This window comes from Danio aesculapii, chromosome 6 (assembly GCF_903798145.1).
Source record: "Danio aesculapii chromosome 6, fDanAes4.1, whole genome shotgun sequence".
NCBI lineage: Eukaryota > Metazoa > Chordata > Actinopteri > Cypriniformes > Danionidae > Danio > Danio aesculapii.
Genome location: NC_079440.1, coordinates 2,453,691 through 2,472,064, shown reverse-complemented (window position 1 = coordinate 2,472,064; position 18,374 = coordinate 2,453,691). Strand labels below are relative to the sequence as shown.

The window sequence follows — 18,374 nt, the reverse complement described above, 5'->3', positions numbered from 1 at the left end:
ATTTCAACTTCTTGATCTCAAACTGGGGCTCGGGTTACATGGATTCACGCTGTTTTACATGTTGATGTTAAAGCTTTAATGCATGTGTACATATGTATATAAGCAAGGGCTGGCGATTATGGCTTTTTTTTTTTTTTTTTTCACTCTTTCAAATTGCCTTTTCACTTGCTGTCTCAAGGATTTTTGTTATTAATGTAAGTTGCTTTTACGAGACGCTCCTATTACATGATTTTAAAGCTAATGTAATGTATACCCAATTACCTCAATATTTAAGAAGACAATATTGCTAGGACATACAGTTGAAATCAGAAGTATTAAACCCCCTTTTTTAAAAGATATTAATATTAAATATTAAACAGAGGAAGAAAAAAAAATTGCGGTATGTCTGATAATATTTTTTCTTCTGGAGAAAGTCTTATTTGCTTAATTTCGGCTAGAATAAAAGCAGTTTTTAATTTTTAAAAAACATTTTAAGGTCAAAATGATTAGCCCCTTTAAACTATATATTTTTTTTTCCGATAGTCTACAGAACAAACCGCCGTTATACAATAACTAATTAGTCTAATTAACCTAGTTAAGCCTTTAAATGTTACTTTAAGCTGTATAGAAGTGTCTTGAAAAATATCTAGTTAAATATTATTTACTGTCATCATGACAAAGATAAAAGAAATGAGTTATTCAAACTATTATGATTAGAAATGTGTTGAGAATCTCTCTGTTAAATAGAAATTGGGGGGAAAAAATAAACGGGGAGCTAATAATTCAGGGGGTTTAATAATTCTGACTTCAACTGTAGGTGTTCAGGCCAGATTTACTGACACATTTACTGATAAATAGTTCCCAAATATTTAATTACTGATTAAAGCATATTCAATGTTTATATCCTAATGATTGAGTTTGTCAGTACTTCCACAATGTCCAATAAACAAGTAAAAAAAAATTGAGCTATTTGGGTTCTGTATTAGATTAAAAAAAAAAAAAAAGATGGAGAAACTGCTTGTGAAAGTTTGCCATCAACATCACTGCCTGTTTTTATTTTATTTTATTTTTTTTTATAATGTTTTGGATGTATTGCCTTAAGTTTTTTTTTTTTTTTGAGCAATGCCTAAAAATAAAAAGATTATTTTTATTAAATGTTTTATTAAACTCTTTATTGTATTTTCTATGGTTCACTGAAATTCAATTATCTGATTTTGCACTATTTTACATGGTGCTCATTGGATAAGTTTCGGGGGGATCTGATTTATATGTGCATTGAAACCTTCCAAAATATTAACATACACCAGAATAAAATTTTATTAATTTATTAAAAGAACCACTTTAAACCATCATATGAACCATATCAGTGAAGTCAGTACTCAAGTTAAATATGTTTACATCGAGTTAACTTACAGCTGCTCGTATTCCCCCATCAAGTTTATGCATCACAACTTCTGCGTGGGGAAACTGCTTTTTTAAATTAAATCCCGGCTGTGAATTACCATTTTGAAAATAGACATGATCAGGTTGTACATACGAGATTTAGAATTGGACACTCAAGACTCACACGCTTATATTTATGGAAAGGGGAAGAAAAACCTATTCATGTCTTGTGTAAGAATATTTTGACGATAAAACATATTTTAATAGTGTGTATTTTTAAATGATTTTAGAACGTTTTTATTCGGGGAAATATTTTTAGTGAAATGTTTGAAAAGATGGAATTTTATAATATTTATCTTTAATTCAAGTAAAAAAAACTGAATGACTCTTCAGGGTTGTTGCTATTTGTATGTTTTTTTTTTTTTTTTTACAATGCATTTTTGTTAAGAAACTGATGATTTATATGATTATATATTGTATATTTAGTATATGTTTCCCAATGAATATAGCCAATGCTGCTGATATTGCTGCTTTGGCATTAAAACCTAAACAAATCAATAAATTAGATCCCTGCTGTGTATATTTAATGTTGCCACAAAAATGTATTAATTGCCCTATAATATATATAACAATAATACATGTGAAATTGTTTTAAGCAAAAAAAAAGTAAGCCAAACTTTGATAACTCCTAAGCTTTTGTGCACAAATGGTGTTTATTATTATTATTATTATTATTATTATTATTATTATTATTATTATTTTATAATTTTTTTTACATTATTCCCTTCCTGCCCAAACAGGAAGCAGCAACCTTAGGTAAAAAGGTCATGGTTCTGGATTATGTTGTCCCAACACCACAGGGCACAGCCTGGGGTGAGTATTCTGGAATAACGAATGCTAAAGTGTAATAGTACTTGTAGTAAGGTCATAATAAGTGGTCTCCTCCAGGTCTGGGCGGCACATGTGTGAATGTGGGCTGTATTCCTAAGAAACTGATGCACCAAACAGCACTGCTGGGCACAGCCATGGAGGACGCACGCAAGTTTGGCTGGGAGTTTGCTGAACAGGGTGAGCCATAGCTTCTACACTGCTATGAAGTTGCTCATGGTACATGGTGGTACATGTGTGTGAGAGATCTGGGGTTTGTTAAACACTGCTATCCAGGCTGTAGAGCCAGACAAGAATTGCATCACATGATTGAATGCATTGCAGATAGAAATGGCTTTAAGAAGCGCATGTCAGATTTAACTGCGAAGTAATATGAGTTTACAGCAATAAGGGGTTGTTTATGTTGTGATGCAATTCTGAGATTTCTGCTATGTGGACATCACTGTTACAGATTGAGTTCCTCTTTCTCTGCATTTTTCAAGTGTAATCTTGCATGTCTTAATGTTGTTAAAGACTGTTATATGAGTTCATATTCAGGTTACTTTATTTGTGTCAAAGCTAGATTTGTTTTGCAGTCAAGGGTCCTCCATAACACGTAACTCATACCATATAACTTGGAGCACATAACTTTCCTTCTTGCTCATAATGTAGATTCCTTCAGTTTACAAATATGTTCTCATATTGCTCTTTATTAAAGTGACGCATAACTGGGAGACAATGAAGACTGCAGTGAATAACTACATTGGGTCACTGAACTGGGGTTACAGGGTTTCCCTAAGGGACAAAAACGTCAACTATGTCAACGCCTATGCTGAGTTTGTTGAGCCGCACAAGATCAAGGCAAGTGTTTTGACCCAGCAAACCAGTTGTACCCAGAAACTGTACATGATACGCATTATGAATTCCAATGAGTTTGATTTAAAGGTTAATTGGATGAGTGAGATTCATTACAGGTCCGTTTTTTTAATAGACTAAAAGAAGTAGTGTTTTTTGTTTTGGAGATGAATGGAAAGACTAAGTATTTTCTAGAGGCAGCCAAACATGACCATGCAAAAGATGCTGATCCTTTGTGTTTATGGCTGCTCTTTTTGATTTTTTGTAAACGACATCTCTATGGGATGCTATAAATCTAATTTAGTTTAAATCAGTTACACTTAGAGATTTATAGGTCTAGTCGACTTCATGTTAGTTATTGTTAATATTTTGTTTATGCATATTTCACTCCACAAAAAAACATAGCCTGAGTTGGTTAAATGACCATTGTTGCACGTTTTTTTTAATTGTATAACCTACATGAGTAAGAAATGTATTTATAATACAACTTTCACTGACAAGAATTTACATTTATACTATTTACAATATGAAGGATAAAACAGATTAAATGTCAGCTGTACAAATACCACAGAAACTTACTGACAGCCAACCATATTAGTAATTAAAAGCTTGTCCAAAAATATATTTTGAGTGTTTTCAAATGGTTCTACAGAGCCCATAATGTTTATAAAAGCCATTTTAATTTTACTTCTTGATTAATTTTGCCTATAGTTTGTGACTTGTTTAATCTTGACTTTATATAAAGATCATCTTTCTATTGATTTGCATTACTGTTTTAAATGTTAGAAATTTGCTATGCATTATCATATGTTGATTGCTGTTTTTTTATTTATTATTATTATAATTATTATTATTAAATTATGAAAATGTGAGCCAAACATACTGTATATTCATGTCTTATTTTTAGTTGAATTCATTGCAGGATTAGACCGTGTGCTTAATTGAATAAATATTTTAAGTGTAGGCTATTGTAAACACACATATTTATTTATAATCTTTTGGTGTTTTAGGCTTTTAGACACCACTTCCATTTAAACAACATTGAAATTAGTCATAATTACAGACATCTCTAGTCACGATATGCCTAAAGCTGCTCTTATTATTAGTTTGCTCTTCTTTACAGGCCACAAACAAGCGTGGTAAAGAGACGTTCTACACCGCAGCTCAGTTTGTCCTGGCGACTGGAGAAAGACCTCGTTACCTGGGCATCCCGGGAGACAAAGAGTTCTGCATCACCAGGTGAGCTGAAACTCTGAGCTCACCGCGGTAAACCTCCTCTGGAGAGCCGGATAAATGCAGCTGGACCTCAGGGGGTCATTACTGCAGCTGTGCTGATTTATTTACAGGATTTATTGATTAAAGCTGATTCATTCTCACTCGCCAAGGGAATGAAAGCTTTCCCTGATCAGGCTTCATACAGGTGCTGGATTTGAAAAGTGCTATTTTTTAAATTTAATTTATTTATAAAGTGTTTAAAAAATGTAATTGTCCCTTTCATAATTTATTACTAAATGGGTAATAATAGTTGCTTATTTAAATAAAAAATATATATTTTTCCTATTGCACAAAATTAACATTCTGCAAATGTGCCTGTAGTGTGATCTGCATTTTATTTATGTGTTTATTTACTTTTCAGTGTTTTCCCTACTATTATATTAGGGGTGCATAGCCTATAGCAGGGGTCACCAATCTCGGTCCTGGAGGGCCGGTGTCCCTGCAGGATTTAGCTCCAACTTGCCTCAAGATACCTGCCTGGGTGTTTCAAGTATACTTAGTAAGACCTTGATTAGCTTGTTCAGGTGTGTTTGATTAGGGTTGGAGCTAAAATCTGCAGGACACCGGCCCTCCAGGAACAAGTTTGGTGACCACTGGCCTATAGCATAATATATGGGGTGCCCCGTATGTTATGCATAGCCTACAGCAGCCAAAACAAAGGTAAATGATATGTGGGAGCGTACTGCGCTTGCGGCACAGCAGTTGAAATATATACAGATGCGATGGGACTTCTGTTTAGTTTATTGGCGTGACCCGTGCGAGTGATGCTCTCTGTGACTCGTTCGACCCATCTTGCGTCTCGTCCAATCTGACCTCTACCAGAAGCTCCGCAATACTCCCACAAATTTTTTACCGTCCCCATGATCCCCCAAAATGAGTTCAGATACTCAGAAATCATGGCGACTACAGTAAATGAGCAAGACAACAGATCGCGAGAGGCACAGTGATGTTCTAAGCATTACATTTGTTTGGTTAAATGAATCGAGCAGTAAAGATATCGCGAGTGCAAATCCCTCTATCTCTGAAGCATCTGCTGTCAATAGTTGGAGACCAGCAAAATATTTGAATGGTCCTGCATGTATTTAGGCCTTTTTATATATAACAACTGAAGGTTCTGTTTTGACAATATTGCAAATTCACTAAAAGCCGGATGGAATTATTAGATAAATAATTATGTTTAAAGGTATTTGCTTAGTAAAAATAACTTGGTATTAAGTATAAGTATTTAATGCTTTAGTATTTAATCACCCTCGAGTGTTTCCAAATCTTTGAGTTTCTTCAGATGAACACCTTGCTTTTTTAATAAAGCTGAAACCTGTAACCATTGACTTCCATAGTAGGAGAAACAAGTACTTTGGAAGTCTGTAATGATGATTTAAATTGTGTGTGAATTATCCCTGTACTTCAGAACTTTTATCTAACTTTGAGGAAAGCGTGCTACATCTCTTTTGGGTTTTTTTTTTTTTTTTTTTTTACACAGTGATGATCTGTTCTCATTGCCCTACTGTCCCGGGAAGACTCTTGTGGTGGGAGCCTCGTATGTGGCTCTGGAGTGTGGCGGTTTTCTGGCTGGTTTGGGGCTGGATGTGACCATCATGGTTCGCTCTATTTTGCTGCGAGGCTTTGATCAGGACATGGCCGACCGTGCAGGAGAATACATGGAGACACACGGGGTCAAATTCCTCAGGAAGTTTGTTCCTACTAAGGTTGGTTCATGTGTGTGCTGTTAAACATTACTGAAATCTGAAATGATCTGTCGCAGCTGTGGTTATGAAATGCTCTCGAGGAGGAGTATTATAATCATGGCCTCTTTACACATGCAGTTGATAAAGCATCAGTGATTTTAGTGTGTGTTTTTCCACAGATCGAGCAGGTAGAAGCTGGAACTCCTGGCCGAATTAAAGTGACTGCTAAATCAACAGAGAGTGAGGAAATCATTGAAGGAGAATACAACACTGTGAGTGTGATGCCTGTTGAACGCAATGTAAAACTAGTAGTGCTGGGCAAAAATTTATCGCATTCAAAATAGAAGTTTGTTTTGACGTGTGTGTCCAATATATATATATATATATATATATATATATATATATATATATATATATATATATATATATATATATATATATATATATATATATATATATATATATATATATATATATAGATATATATATATATATATATATATATATATATATATATATATATATATATATATATATATATATATATATATATATACACATATATACACATATATATATATATATATATATATATATATATATATATATATATATATACATATATATATATATATATATATATATACACATATATATATATACATACATACATACATACATACATGCATGCATGCATACATACATACATACATACATGCATACATACATACATACATATAAATGCATATATTTGAGTGTTGATTTTATCTTTAGATATGAAAAATTTATGTATAATTTATATCTATGCAGCAAAACTTTGTATAGTTGTTTTGTGTGTGTCTGTCTCTTATACATAATAAATATATATAATACACACACATTGTCAAACACATTTATTTTGCATGCAATTAATTATGATTAGTCTTTGCCCAGCAATAAAATTTACTTCAGATATCATTAAAATACATCTGATGCTTTATTCACAGACCATCTTAAGGTTAAAAATACAGGGTGTTCGTGGAGTCTTAAAGTATTACAAGTTGATAAATCAATTTAGAGAAAACAAAGGACTTATAAGAAGTATAAATAAGTTATTGTATATATATTTTTTTAATCTCCACATACATTTTAACATATGGATTTTATTTTTTTTTTTAGATGCCATTTACATTCAGAGATTTGGTAAATTTTCAAATATGTTTGTGTTGAAGGGGTAAATCTTTACAATACGATTGTATTAATGTATTTACTAACATGAACAAACAATTAACAATACATTTGTTACAGTATTCGTTCATGTTAGTTAATGATAATACAACATTCATTGATAGTTCATGTTAACTTGCGGTGCATTGGCTAATACTACCAAGCATAAATTTAGATATTAATAATTCCTTAAATGCATCACAGTGGCACATTGGGTAGCACGATCGCTGGTTTGATCCTCGGCTGGCTCAGTTGGCATTTCTGTGTGGAGTTTGTATATTCTCTCTGTATTCGTGTGGGTTTACTCTGGGTGCTTCGTTTTCCCCTACAGTCTAAACACATGCGGTACAGATAAATTGGGTGAGCTAAATTGTCCATAGTGTGTGTGTGAGAATGAGTGTGTATGGATGTTTCCCAGTGATGGGTAGCAGTTGGAAGGGCATCCGCTGCGTAAAACATATGCTGGGTAAGTTGGCGGTTCATTCCGCTGTGGTGACGCCTGATTAATAAAGGGACTAAGCCAAAAAGAAAGTGAATGAATGAATGAATAATACCTTAAATGTTTAACACAGATTAATAGATGCTGAACAAGTATTGTTCATTACTAGTTCATGTTAATATAACTAATGAAACCTTATTGTAAAGTGTGACCATTGAGGCTAAAAAGTACTGTCCGTTTATTGTGAAAGTACAGCGTCATGTCCAAAGTTGATGTGGTTTCTCAGTAGTCACACCACCTGCTTAGAAGTCATTGGGAAACATGAGTTGTTGGAAAAAGACTGCAGATCTTTAACAAAAACACTTGACATTAGAGCTTTTGAAAGCATGAGGATAAACATTGCTGTACAGTTATTTATGAGTGTGCACTGCTGTAAATGATGAATGTTTGTTATTTCCTTTAACTGTAGGCACTCTCACATTCCTTTTAATGACGTTTTTTTTTGTTTGTTTATCTTAGGTGTTGATAGCAGTGGGCCGTGACGCCTGTACAGGAAAGATCGGTCTGGACAAGGCGGGAGTTAAAATCAATGAGAAGTATGTGCTGCTGCTGTTATGAATGGTTGGTCATTTGTCCTCCCAGCCCCACCCAGAGCCTCAAAACAAAGTTCTTGTTGTCAGGGAAGCATTGAGTGGGCGTGGCCAAAGTGCGTAGTAGAGGCAGGATATAAAGTGTCACAGTGAGTCAGCAGTATTTAGTTCTGGGAAATGTCCAGGATTTGACCAGAGAAAAGTGTGTAGTGTGCGCTTTCTGGATGAATTAAGAAAAGCATTTCCATTGAGTGTGGTATGGGTTTGTATTAATGCACTCAATGACTCCTCCTGAAGGATTAGAGCAGCACAGAGCTGTTCTGAAGCAGTCATATGACTCCGTATGACCCACACACACACACATGAGAATGATGCACAGCTCTTTTATGGCTCTCTTGTATGAGTAACTCGCTGATCTTTATGACTCAAGTGCTTTAAATTAAATTGCTCATGCTGACTTGACTTGCTCAATCAGTTCTGCTGTAATTTGCGTTTCGAAAAGCATCAGAGGATTGCCAAATATACTGGTGGATTGTGCATTTGTTGCATTAGTTCATAAGCGGTCAGGCTTGTCTTAAATTGCAGAAGTGTGCTAATGTAATGTGGCTGTTACATTTTAAGTTGGTTTTTTTTATTATTATTATTGCTTTTGGCCACAAAATGCAGCTGCTTTTTTTATTTATTTATTTATTTATTTTTATTGAATAATAGTATAGATAGATAGAGATACAGACATAGATATCAACCATTCACACCACTGTCAGCTGTTTCATATTATTTTGCGTTGTTGTTGTTGTTGTTGTTGTTGTTGTTGTTATTATTAATTAGTGTGAAATTATAGTCTTTTAGTTGAGGGATTTTCTATCTTTTTTTTTTAGATGCTACAGACCCTCAAATATTATTAATTGTGCAAGACATCCAGTCCTAAAATTCAAAAGGCATGTTGTATATCTTGTTTAAAGATGTAATTATTATTGTGTATATAATCATAAGTCATAAATCGATCTAAAATATTCAGGAAATGCTTAATTTTTTACTCTTTTTAGTACCATATTAATTGATTAACATCTAATTATTTACTTTTTATTATTACTATTTTTACTATTTACAATATTTTTATTATTTACTAATTATTAACTTTATCTAATTTGTATAGACCAATTAGACTTTTGTTTATTTTGAAGTTCATATTTAAATAAATTAAATATTATATTATAACACCACAACCTTTTATTAGCTTTAATTTTATAATTTTTCTCAGTGTTTCCACTGACCCTCTGGCACCTATAGCTTCTTAATCTAATTTGTACTGTTATAAATGTTGTTATAAATGGGTCTGAAATATTAAGAAAGTATTAGTTTGTACTACACTCTATTAATATTTTTTGTTTTGTTTTTATACTCTTTACGGCAGTGTTTCCCAACCCTGTTCCTGAAGGCACACCAACAGTCCACATTTTCAACCTCTCCCTAATCAAACACACCTGAATCAACTTATCATAACATCAAAAAAGACTCCAACACCTGAAGTTAATGGGTCAGATAACGGAGACATCCAAAATATGTACTGTTGGTGTGCCTCCAGGAACAGGGTTGGGAAACACTGCTTTACGGTATCATTTATTAGATTATTTGCTTGAATTTATTTCTTGCATGTATAAATCTTATTCATTTGAATGGTATTTAATAGTTTGTGGTATTCTGATATTCATATTTAAGTGAATGTCATAATTTTATAATAAAATATTTACTTTATTAGTTAAATGCATATTTTTTTTTCTTTAATAGTTTCCACAGACTCTCTTAACATATCTGCATGCCTCAGTTTTAAGCCTTCAGTCCAGAAGTCTCTACACAGTTATTCACCGTTTTCTGTTGCTCTCTCCAGGAACGGGAAGATTCCAGTGAACGATGAGGAGCAAACCAATGTTCCTCACATCTACGCCATTGGAGACATTCTGGAGGGAAAGTGGGAGCTCACGCCGGTGGCCATACAGGCTGGAAAACTGCTGGCCCGTAGACTGTACGCTGGAGCAACCCTAAAGGTGAGGAGGCATCCTGAATACAGTCAATCTTACAAGTTATAAGCAGGGCCAGGCAGAATCTGTGGACATGTTTGCTATTTCAGGAATGTTTTAGGCAGTATAATACCTAGTATATTGTATAATATTTATTCTTTATTTATTTTATTATTAATTTATTTATTATTTATTAGATTTATTTATTTTTATTTTTTCCTAATTCTTTTTTTTATTATATTTTAACATGTACATACACACTTCTATGTACCAAATATTACATAAACCAACAAGCAAACAAATAAACAAACAAAACAAAAGGCTTCTCAGTATTTTACATCAGAGTACAATATCACCTCTTTTACTAATCTTCTAGTAAAACATTTCTAAATCCACCACCTTTTAAAAACAACATAAAAGGTCCCCAAACTCTATCAAAATTATGTATTTATTTCTTAATAACTTTATTTATTCATTTATTTATTTATTTATTTATTTTGGTTTATTTAATTTATATTATTATTATTATTATTTATTTTTTCTTAAACAATGCATTTCCCATGAGATGCTCTTTTTTTTTTTTGGTAAACAGCAAGCGTTTCATACTATATCAACTGAAAGATAGACAATATTACTTTACAAACTGTTGTAAATAAATAAATAATATAAACATTTGCATATTAGTCAATAATATCACTGAAATTGATAAAAAAAAACTGAATCATGTGTATTTACTTAAGTAAATAGATTGAATGATAGGCCAGTAAATAGTAATATGCAAGTAATATAGCTAAGTATATATGTGTGTGTATTTAAGCACAATGTTTTTAGGAAGTATAGTCATTAAAAACTTAAAACAATAAATAATAATAACTTTACAATGCAAATCCAGTTAGAAGTTTCTTTATATATCTACTGAAAGACAGAAAATATGACTTCACAAACTGTATTCTAAATGTATAATATAAACTATGTAATAGTTAAATGTATAATATTCATGTTGACCTGGTTATAAGCAGTTGGTGATGTTTTATGTCTGTCTTGTGCTGTCCAGTGTGATTATGTGAACGTCCCCACCACTGTCTTTACTCCTATGGAATACGGCAGCTGTGGACACCCGGAGGAAAAGGCCATCCAGATCTATGGACAGGAAAACATTGAGGTGTGTGTGTGGGTGTGCTCAAGCTGGAGAGGTCGTATTTGGGTCATATTTACACCTTGTCATTATTTTTATTTATTTATTTATTTTTTATTATTATTTGTTTATTTTTTTCTAATGGTATAGCTATCTGATCTTGAAATGGTTTCTTATACACTATATCTACTGAAACCATATTATAAATTAGTCATATAAGCATTTGCATATTAGTATTACTGAATAAATTTACATTGGCTTACATTTACAGAAGTAAATAAATAGATTAGGTATAATATCAATAAGTAAAGTGTAAGTCATTTTAATTTAGTAGGATCAGAAAGACTTGAAATGGTTTTTAATATATAATATATCCACTGCAAGACAGAAAATATAACTGTACAGACTGAAATGGACAGGTGTAAATGCCCTCCAGAATGCATTTGAGACCAATATAAATCCAAACCAATTGAGAAGGTGTTCAGAATACTCATTCAAGATGAAAATGGACCGGTCTAAAATGCATATTGTTGTTGAAATGCATATTTAATTAAATCCTATTCTTCTCAAAATGTAAGAAACATGTGAACGGGTTATAGAGTATAGGACCTAGTCGGATATGATAACTGCTGTCCTCCCTTAATAACCTGTACTGCAATTACTGTGTTTTAATGATGTGCTGGTAATGATTGTGTTTGCGTCTCTGCAGGTTTATCACAGTCTGTTCTGGCCTCTGGAGTTCACCGTTCCCGGACGGGACAATAACAAGTGCTACGCCAAGATCATCTGCAATAAACTGGACAATGTAAGACACACACCGGTCTGCATTTTTATTAAATACTCATTCACAGTCAGGGTTAAATGATACACTACACTTATTCAGTATAATGTACAGCAGTTGAACCAACAATCCACAATGCTTATTTATTAACAATTGAAAATCTGAAATGCAGTACAAACAATAAGGTACAAAAAGCTGAAATGTTTTTAATTATGCACTAAAGGGAATATTAACTCACACCAAATTACTACAAGCTAAACTCAACATCCAAAAAATAGAGGCTAATTGAACATGTTAATTCTATAATTGACAGATTTACTTCAATAGCACTGGCTTCTACAGCGTTGATTCATTGTACACCCAATATTATTAAGTAGTCTTCCTGGATTTCCTGACAAACAAAAATTGCCCTTATTATAAAATTCTATGAATATTGCTGTTTTGTGCTTGCCAAATTTAATACATCTTTATTTAAATATTGCTAAAATAAATTAGTTAGCATTTGAGGCTAAACTGTCAGGATCTAATAACATTATCTTTTTTTTAAACAGTCACTTGCTTTGACATCCAGAGTATATCAATGGTTCTCTGATTGAGGATTATTCATTAATTTTTAACCCACACTCTGATCCATATCCAAAAATAAATCACATTCTAACCCTTTGACTGCTGCTCTACCAAACAGTTGACCATGCTTTGAGTGTTAAAGTGATTTTAAAGAATGACTGTTTTAAATGATAGTTTACACACACATTGTTGGTTTACAAATAAATCAAACAAACATAATCCTGTTGCATTACTACACTTGATTTTAGGTTTTATTGTAAAAAATAATAATAATTAATGAGAATCTGAATTAATTTAGGCATACATCAAAAAATAAAGGTGATTTAGTATTCAAAAATGGTTTTAGATTAATTTTTTTTTATAAATAAATCGGTCTTACACTTCATATTTTCACATTTTTCATAGTATATATATTTAATTCCAGTACTTTTACCAAAAACTGACATAGCCATATGGTAGAGGTTGATATTTTAGAAATTCTGGGATGTGTTGAAGATGCATTGTGTAACTAGCGACATTAAGAAATGCAATCCAATCATTTTTTTCTTGGTGGAGTAGTTAAAGGGTTAAGGGGAATCATTTTTTTTGTTTTTGTTTTTGGGCTTTTCTTCGCAAGTTTGCATTCAGCTTTTGGGTTCTAACACTAATTTTGAAATTTACTTCATAATCTGTAAATATTGGGGGTTTTTTTTGTGTGTGAATGTGGTTTATTTTTAAAGTGTCATCTGATGCCTGTGTAGCAAATGCTGTAAATATGGTTTCAAATTGTCTGTACTTGCTGTACTAGTTAATTTTTCAGGCTTATTCGAGTGACTGATTCACATTAAGATATTAGATGAATGAATCGCATTTGTTTCCACTCTGTAAGTGTCTCTGTGCTGATCTGTGTGCAGCTGCGTGTGATTGGCTTTCACTATCTGGGTCCTAATGCTGGTGAAGTCACGCAGGGATTCGGAGCCGCTATGAAGTGTGGAATAACCAAAGATCAGCTGGACAACACCATTGGCATTCATCCCACCTGTGCTGAGGTGCGTTTCTCATCAATATAATGCTTGATGCTGTTGATAGCTCATGCTCTCACTGCACAGGTTGAAGTTTGAAAAAATAATAATAAAATTCTCTGCTAATTAAGGCTGTGTTTACTTAAAAAAAAAATAAAAAAAGCAGCAGTAAAACTAATTTAGACTATTACTACTAATTTTAAGAGTTAGATTTTGTTAGTTGGTTTATTAATGGTTCTTTGTGTGGGAGAAATTTCAAAAGAACATCCATTATTATTATTATTATTATTATTATTATTATTATTATTATAATTATTTTAAAATGACCACAAGTTTCAAAGACAATGATGGTGTATAAATTTAAGGCTGCAGAATTGACAACTGTTTTAAAAATAATTAAAAGTGTGTATAATCATATTAAAGCTCATGCACAACGGGACAATTATTGCACATTATCAACTACATTAAATAAATATAAATAAATGTATGATAAAAAGTTAATTGCACATTATTGACATCATTAAATACAAATAAATAAATGCATCAAATAAAATATGAAATAAGTAGATAATAAAAATTAAATTGCATGTTATTATCGACAGCATTAAATAAAATAAATAAATGCATCAAATAAAATGTTAAATAAGTAGATAATAAAAATTAAATTGCATGTTATTATCGACAACATTAAATAAATATAAATAAAATAAATAAATGCATCAAATTAAATAAATAAATGTATAATAAAAAGTTGATTGCGCATTATTGACATCATTAAATGCAAATAAATAAATGCATCAAATAAAATATGAAATAAGTAGATAATAAAAATTAAATTGCAAATTATTATCGACAACATTAAATAAATATAAATAAAATAAATAAATGCATCAAATAAAATAAATAACATAATTATATAATAAAAACATTGTGCATTAGTATCAACAACATTAAATAAATAAATAGATCAAATAAAATAAATAACATAATTATATAATAAAAACATTGTGCATTACTATCAACAACATTAAATAAATAAATAGATCAAATAAAATAATGCAGGAATATATGTTTAATTATTTTTATTGTATTTTATTTATTATTTTATTCATTTTTTATTTTATGTCTTCTCTTTGTAACTTGTGTGTGTAAACTTCTCACACACATGCACACACCCACATACATGCTAAGGAGAGAGGCTTAACATTTTACGTCTTGTAAAAATGCGTAATGGGTTCCCTTTAAGCGCGAAGTTTTGCATGGTGCCTCAGCTCATCGCCAATGAAAATGACTTGGGTATGAATGCTTATAAATGTCTGTGAGAAATGCTGGTGATGTGTGTAAGGCTTTCTGAAGGATCATCATGTGACACTGAAGACTAGAGTTAAATTCTGATTCATCACAACAATGAAGACAATAATTTAGACAATACTCTGATTAAGAGTCTACCATGTAAATAGCAGTTTTTGATTAAACCGATTAAGGTCATGATCGAACTAAACAGAAATGGAATTAAGACATGTGGAGTATGCCGATTTTTGTTTTTCCCCCCCAAATTCCAATAAAACAACACTCATCCAGCAGTTCCTCGCATCCAAGATCTCGTTTGTCTCGGGGAGCATCCATGAAATGTTCCTGAGTGAAAGTGCCGAACTGCAGTTATCGTCAACAAATTAATGAAACACCCGAAATTACATGAAACTCCGGTGGAAACGTGGGTAGCGCGGTGACCCAATGACGTTAATCGAATTATGTGCTGTAACCTGTAAAACAAGATCATGCAAGCACCATTAAATAGCAACTCATGTAAACACCTTCATCTTATTATTGTCTTAATCAGATTAAGGCAAATAATTCCATTACTGATATCCATGTAAATCACGGGTGACCAAAATCGGTCCTGTGGGTCTGGTGTCCTGCATATTGTAGTTCCAACCCCAAATAAACACAGCTGAGCCAGTTAATCAAGCTCTTTCTGGGTACACTAGAAACTTCCAGGAAGTTGGAGCTGAGCTATGCAGGACACTGGCCCTCCAGGACCGGGTTTGGACAACCCTGATGTAAACATAGCCACTGAAGCACTTTTTCTAATGCAAATCAAAAGGAAAAAGTTTACATTTACAATAATAAAAAAACAAAACAATTACATTTAAACCAATATGCTTTTTTTAAATTTATTATTATTATTATTTTTAACCATACTTTTTAATCCAAAACTTGAACTTTTGAGCATCAAAATCCTCTTTCAAAAAACAAGGGGGAAAAATATTTTTTTCCCCAAACTTTAAACATGTTTTTTTTTTGTTTTGTTTTTTTAACCATGTCTATAAACTAACATGTGGCTTGTTTGTGGAAAAAAAATCATGTTGTTCTGATGTGTCTGCAGATCTTCACCACTATGGAGGTCACCAAGAGCTCCGGCGGAGACATCACTCAATCCGGCTGCTGAGGTTAAACCCTGCTGGTTTAACAGGCTGCCAGAACTAGTCTAAACTATCAGTTTATTCTGGTGATTTCTCTCTCTCTCTCTCATCTCAGCATAAACACTACAGTCTCTTATCAGAATCTCAGATTAATCTCAGGTCATCATGTTTCTGAAGCTCTCAGCGGCTCACTGTGTGTGGGCGGAGTCTGAGTGCAGGGTGGGGCTTCATTTCCAAAGAGACCAATGATTGACAGAGAGAGGAGATGATTGACAGCCTGTTGAACAGCGGGGTTACTCTGCTTTAAATCAGTGTCCAGGTCAGAAATGCACCAATGCTTGCACACACACGCAAGCATTTCTGGTGCTTTGTGACGTTTTAACCCATATCCACGATCAATGGCGGGTTACGACTGATGTTTTTCTGCACTTGGACTTCAGATAAGTAAATACATGCTAAGATTAGCACTCTGGGCTGGTGGCGTACGCTTTTCTTTGGCCTTCAAACTCTTATTTTTGTTTGTTTGGCTCTAGAAGTCTATTTTTCTATATTTAATAGTGGTTTGTCATCGATTCGTCAGCAGACGGATTTCATTGTTATTCTGGTTTAGTGGTCGAGATGTAAACGAAAGCACCAAACGCGCATGTAGATGCTTCCTCAAAATATTTAAACGATCCAATCGGGGAAAAGCAAACTCGTGTGTAGTTTGTAATGCCGGCGAAGCACTTAGAAATATCAATGAAATGTGTATGTTCATATGTTTTATAAATATCACTGGATTACATGTGTCCGTATGGAGCTTTCATCTAAATATAAATGCATGTATTTTGTTGGCATTTTGTCATTTATTTCTATTTTCACTCCCTTTTGCCTTTGAGAGGGTCAAAGTTTGTGCTTTTACTGTCACTCGGCACCTTCCTAATGTACAATATTTCCATAGTAAGTCTGTTCAGTTACTATTCATGAACTTTAATAAAACTATGTACACGACGCATGTCTCCAAGGTTTATTAATGCCTCAAACATAAATTTATCTACTTACTGTCATAATTTGTGTAGTTTTGCAGCGTTATTGAACAGTCTTGCATCAGTTCATTCACTGGAATTAGCACTATAACTTGAATTATAGTTTAATTTTATGAATAAGAAATATTTATAAAACCTTTAATATATTTAGTTTTTTTTTAAATGGTCTGGGAACACATTTTTAGTTAAAAGGAGTTCGTGTTTATTGCTGGTTTTTATTTATTTATTTTGGGCTAGTGTTTTTAACTTGTAATGTTTGTGACTTCAAAGTCTCTTGATTAAATCACACTGCTTTTTTATGCCAAGTTCAAATGCCATTTATTTATTTATTTATTTATATATATATATATATATATATATATATATATATATATATATATATATATATATATATATATATATATATATATATATATATATATATATATATATATATATATATATATATATATATATATATTTATTTATTTATTTATTTATTTATTTTTTAATGTATATTTTATAATATATTGAAATATATAAAATTTTATGTTTTTTTTTAATTATATGTACTTTATTGTTCTATTTTCATGAGATTTTTGGTTTATTTTTTTATTTATTAGAATTATTTGTTTCTTTATTTTATATTTATAAATGTATGTATTTTTTATTTATTATTATATTTATACTTATTTATTTTTATATATTTTTTCTGAAGTTTTTTTTGGTTAAGTTTTATTTATTTTTTATTTATTATTATATATACTTTATTTTTATGATTTTTTTGTTTATTTTTTATTTGTTAAATATATACTTTATATTTTTATAATTTTTTATATTAATTGTTTATTTATTTTTTATGTATTGATTTTTTTTTTCTTTTTTTATTAAATATTTTTTTTTTATATTATTTATGATTAAATATTTCTTCTTTTTTTTCTACGCAACAAACCCAAACCAGACTGACCACTATAATATTTAATATTAACAGAAATGTTAATAGAACTAATAAAGATAAAAATAAAATAAGACCGCAAAAATGCAATGGTAGGATAGTGACCTAAACTAATGGATCCTACAGTTTAAGCTGAATAGCCCTTAAAATTCTTGTAAATTTATTTAAGTTCTAATTAATTATAAAAGTTCTGTTTAACCTGGAGAACAGA

At 31.7% G+C, this 18,374-nt stretch overlaps 1 protein-coding gene across 1 annotated transcript in view; it reads left to right on the top strand.

Moving 5' to 3' along the window:
• Positions 1 to 17,194, top strand: part of txnrd3 (thioredoxin reductase 3) — a 28,959-nt gene extending 11,765 nt beyond the window's left edge. Inside the window, exons 5-16 of the mRNA XM_056459323.1 lie at positions 2,163 to 2,235; positions 2,311 to 2,430; positions 2,948 to 3,090; positions 4,208 to 4,323; positions 5,840 to 6,065; positions 6,224 to 6,316; positions 8,209 to 8,285; positions 10,168 to 10,324; positions 11,352 to 11,459; positions 12,142 to 12,237; positions 13,674 to 13,808; positions 16,168 to 17,194. Coding sequence (XP_056315298.1) covers positions 2,163 to 2,235; positions 2,311 to 2,430; positions 2,948 to 3,090; positions 4,208 to 4,323; positions 5,840 to 6,065; positions 6,224 to 6,316; positions 8,209 to 8,285; positions 10,168 to 10,324; positions 11,352 to 11,459; positions 12,142 to 12,237; positions 13,674 to 13,808; positions 16,168 to 16,230 — 1,407 coding nt within the window. The 3' untranslated portion in view covers positions 16,231 to 17,194. The remainder of the gene's footprint in view (positions 1 to 2,162; positions 2,236 to 2,310; positions 2,431 to 2,947; positions 3,091 to 4,207; positions 4,324 to 5,839; positions 6,066 to 6,223; positions 6,317 to 8,208; positions 8,286 to 10,167; positions 10,325 to 11,351; positions 11,460 to 12,141; positions 12,238 to 13,673; positions 13,809 to 16,167) is intronic.
• Positions 17,195 to 18,374: the final 1,180 nt, after the last annotated feature.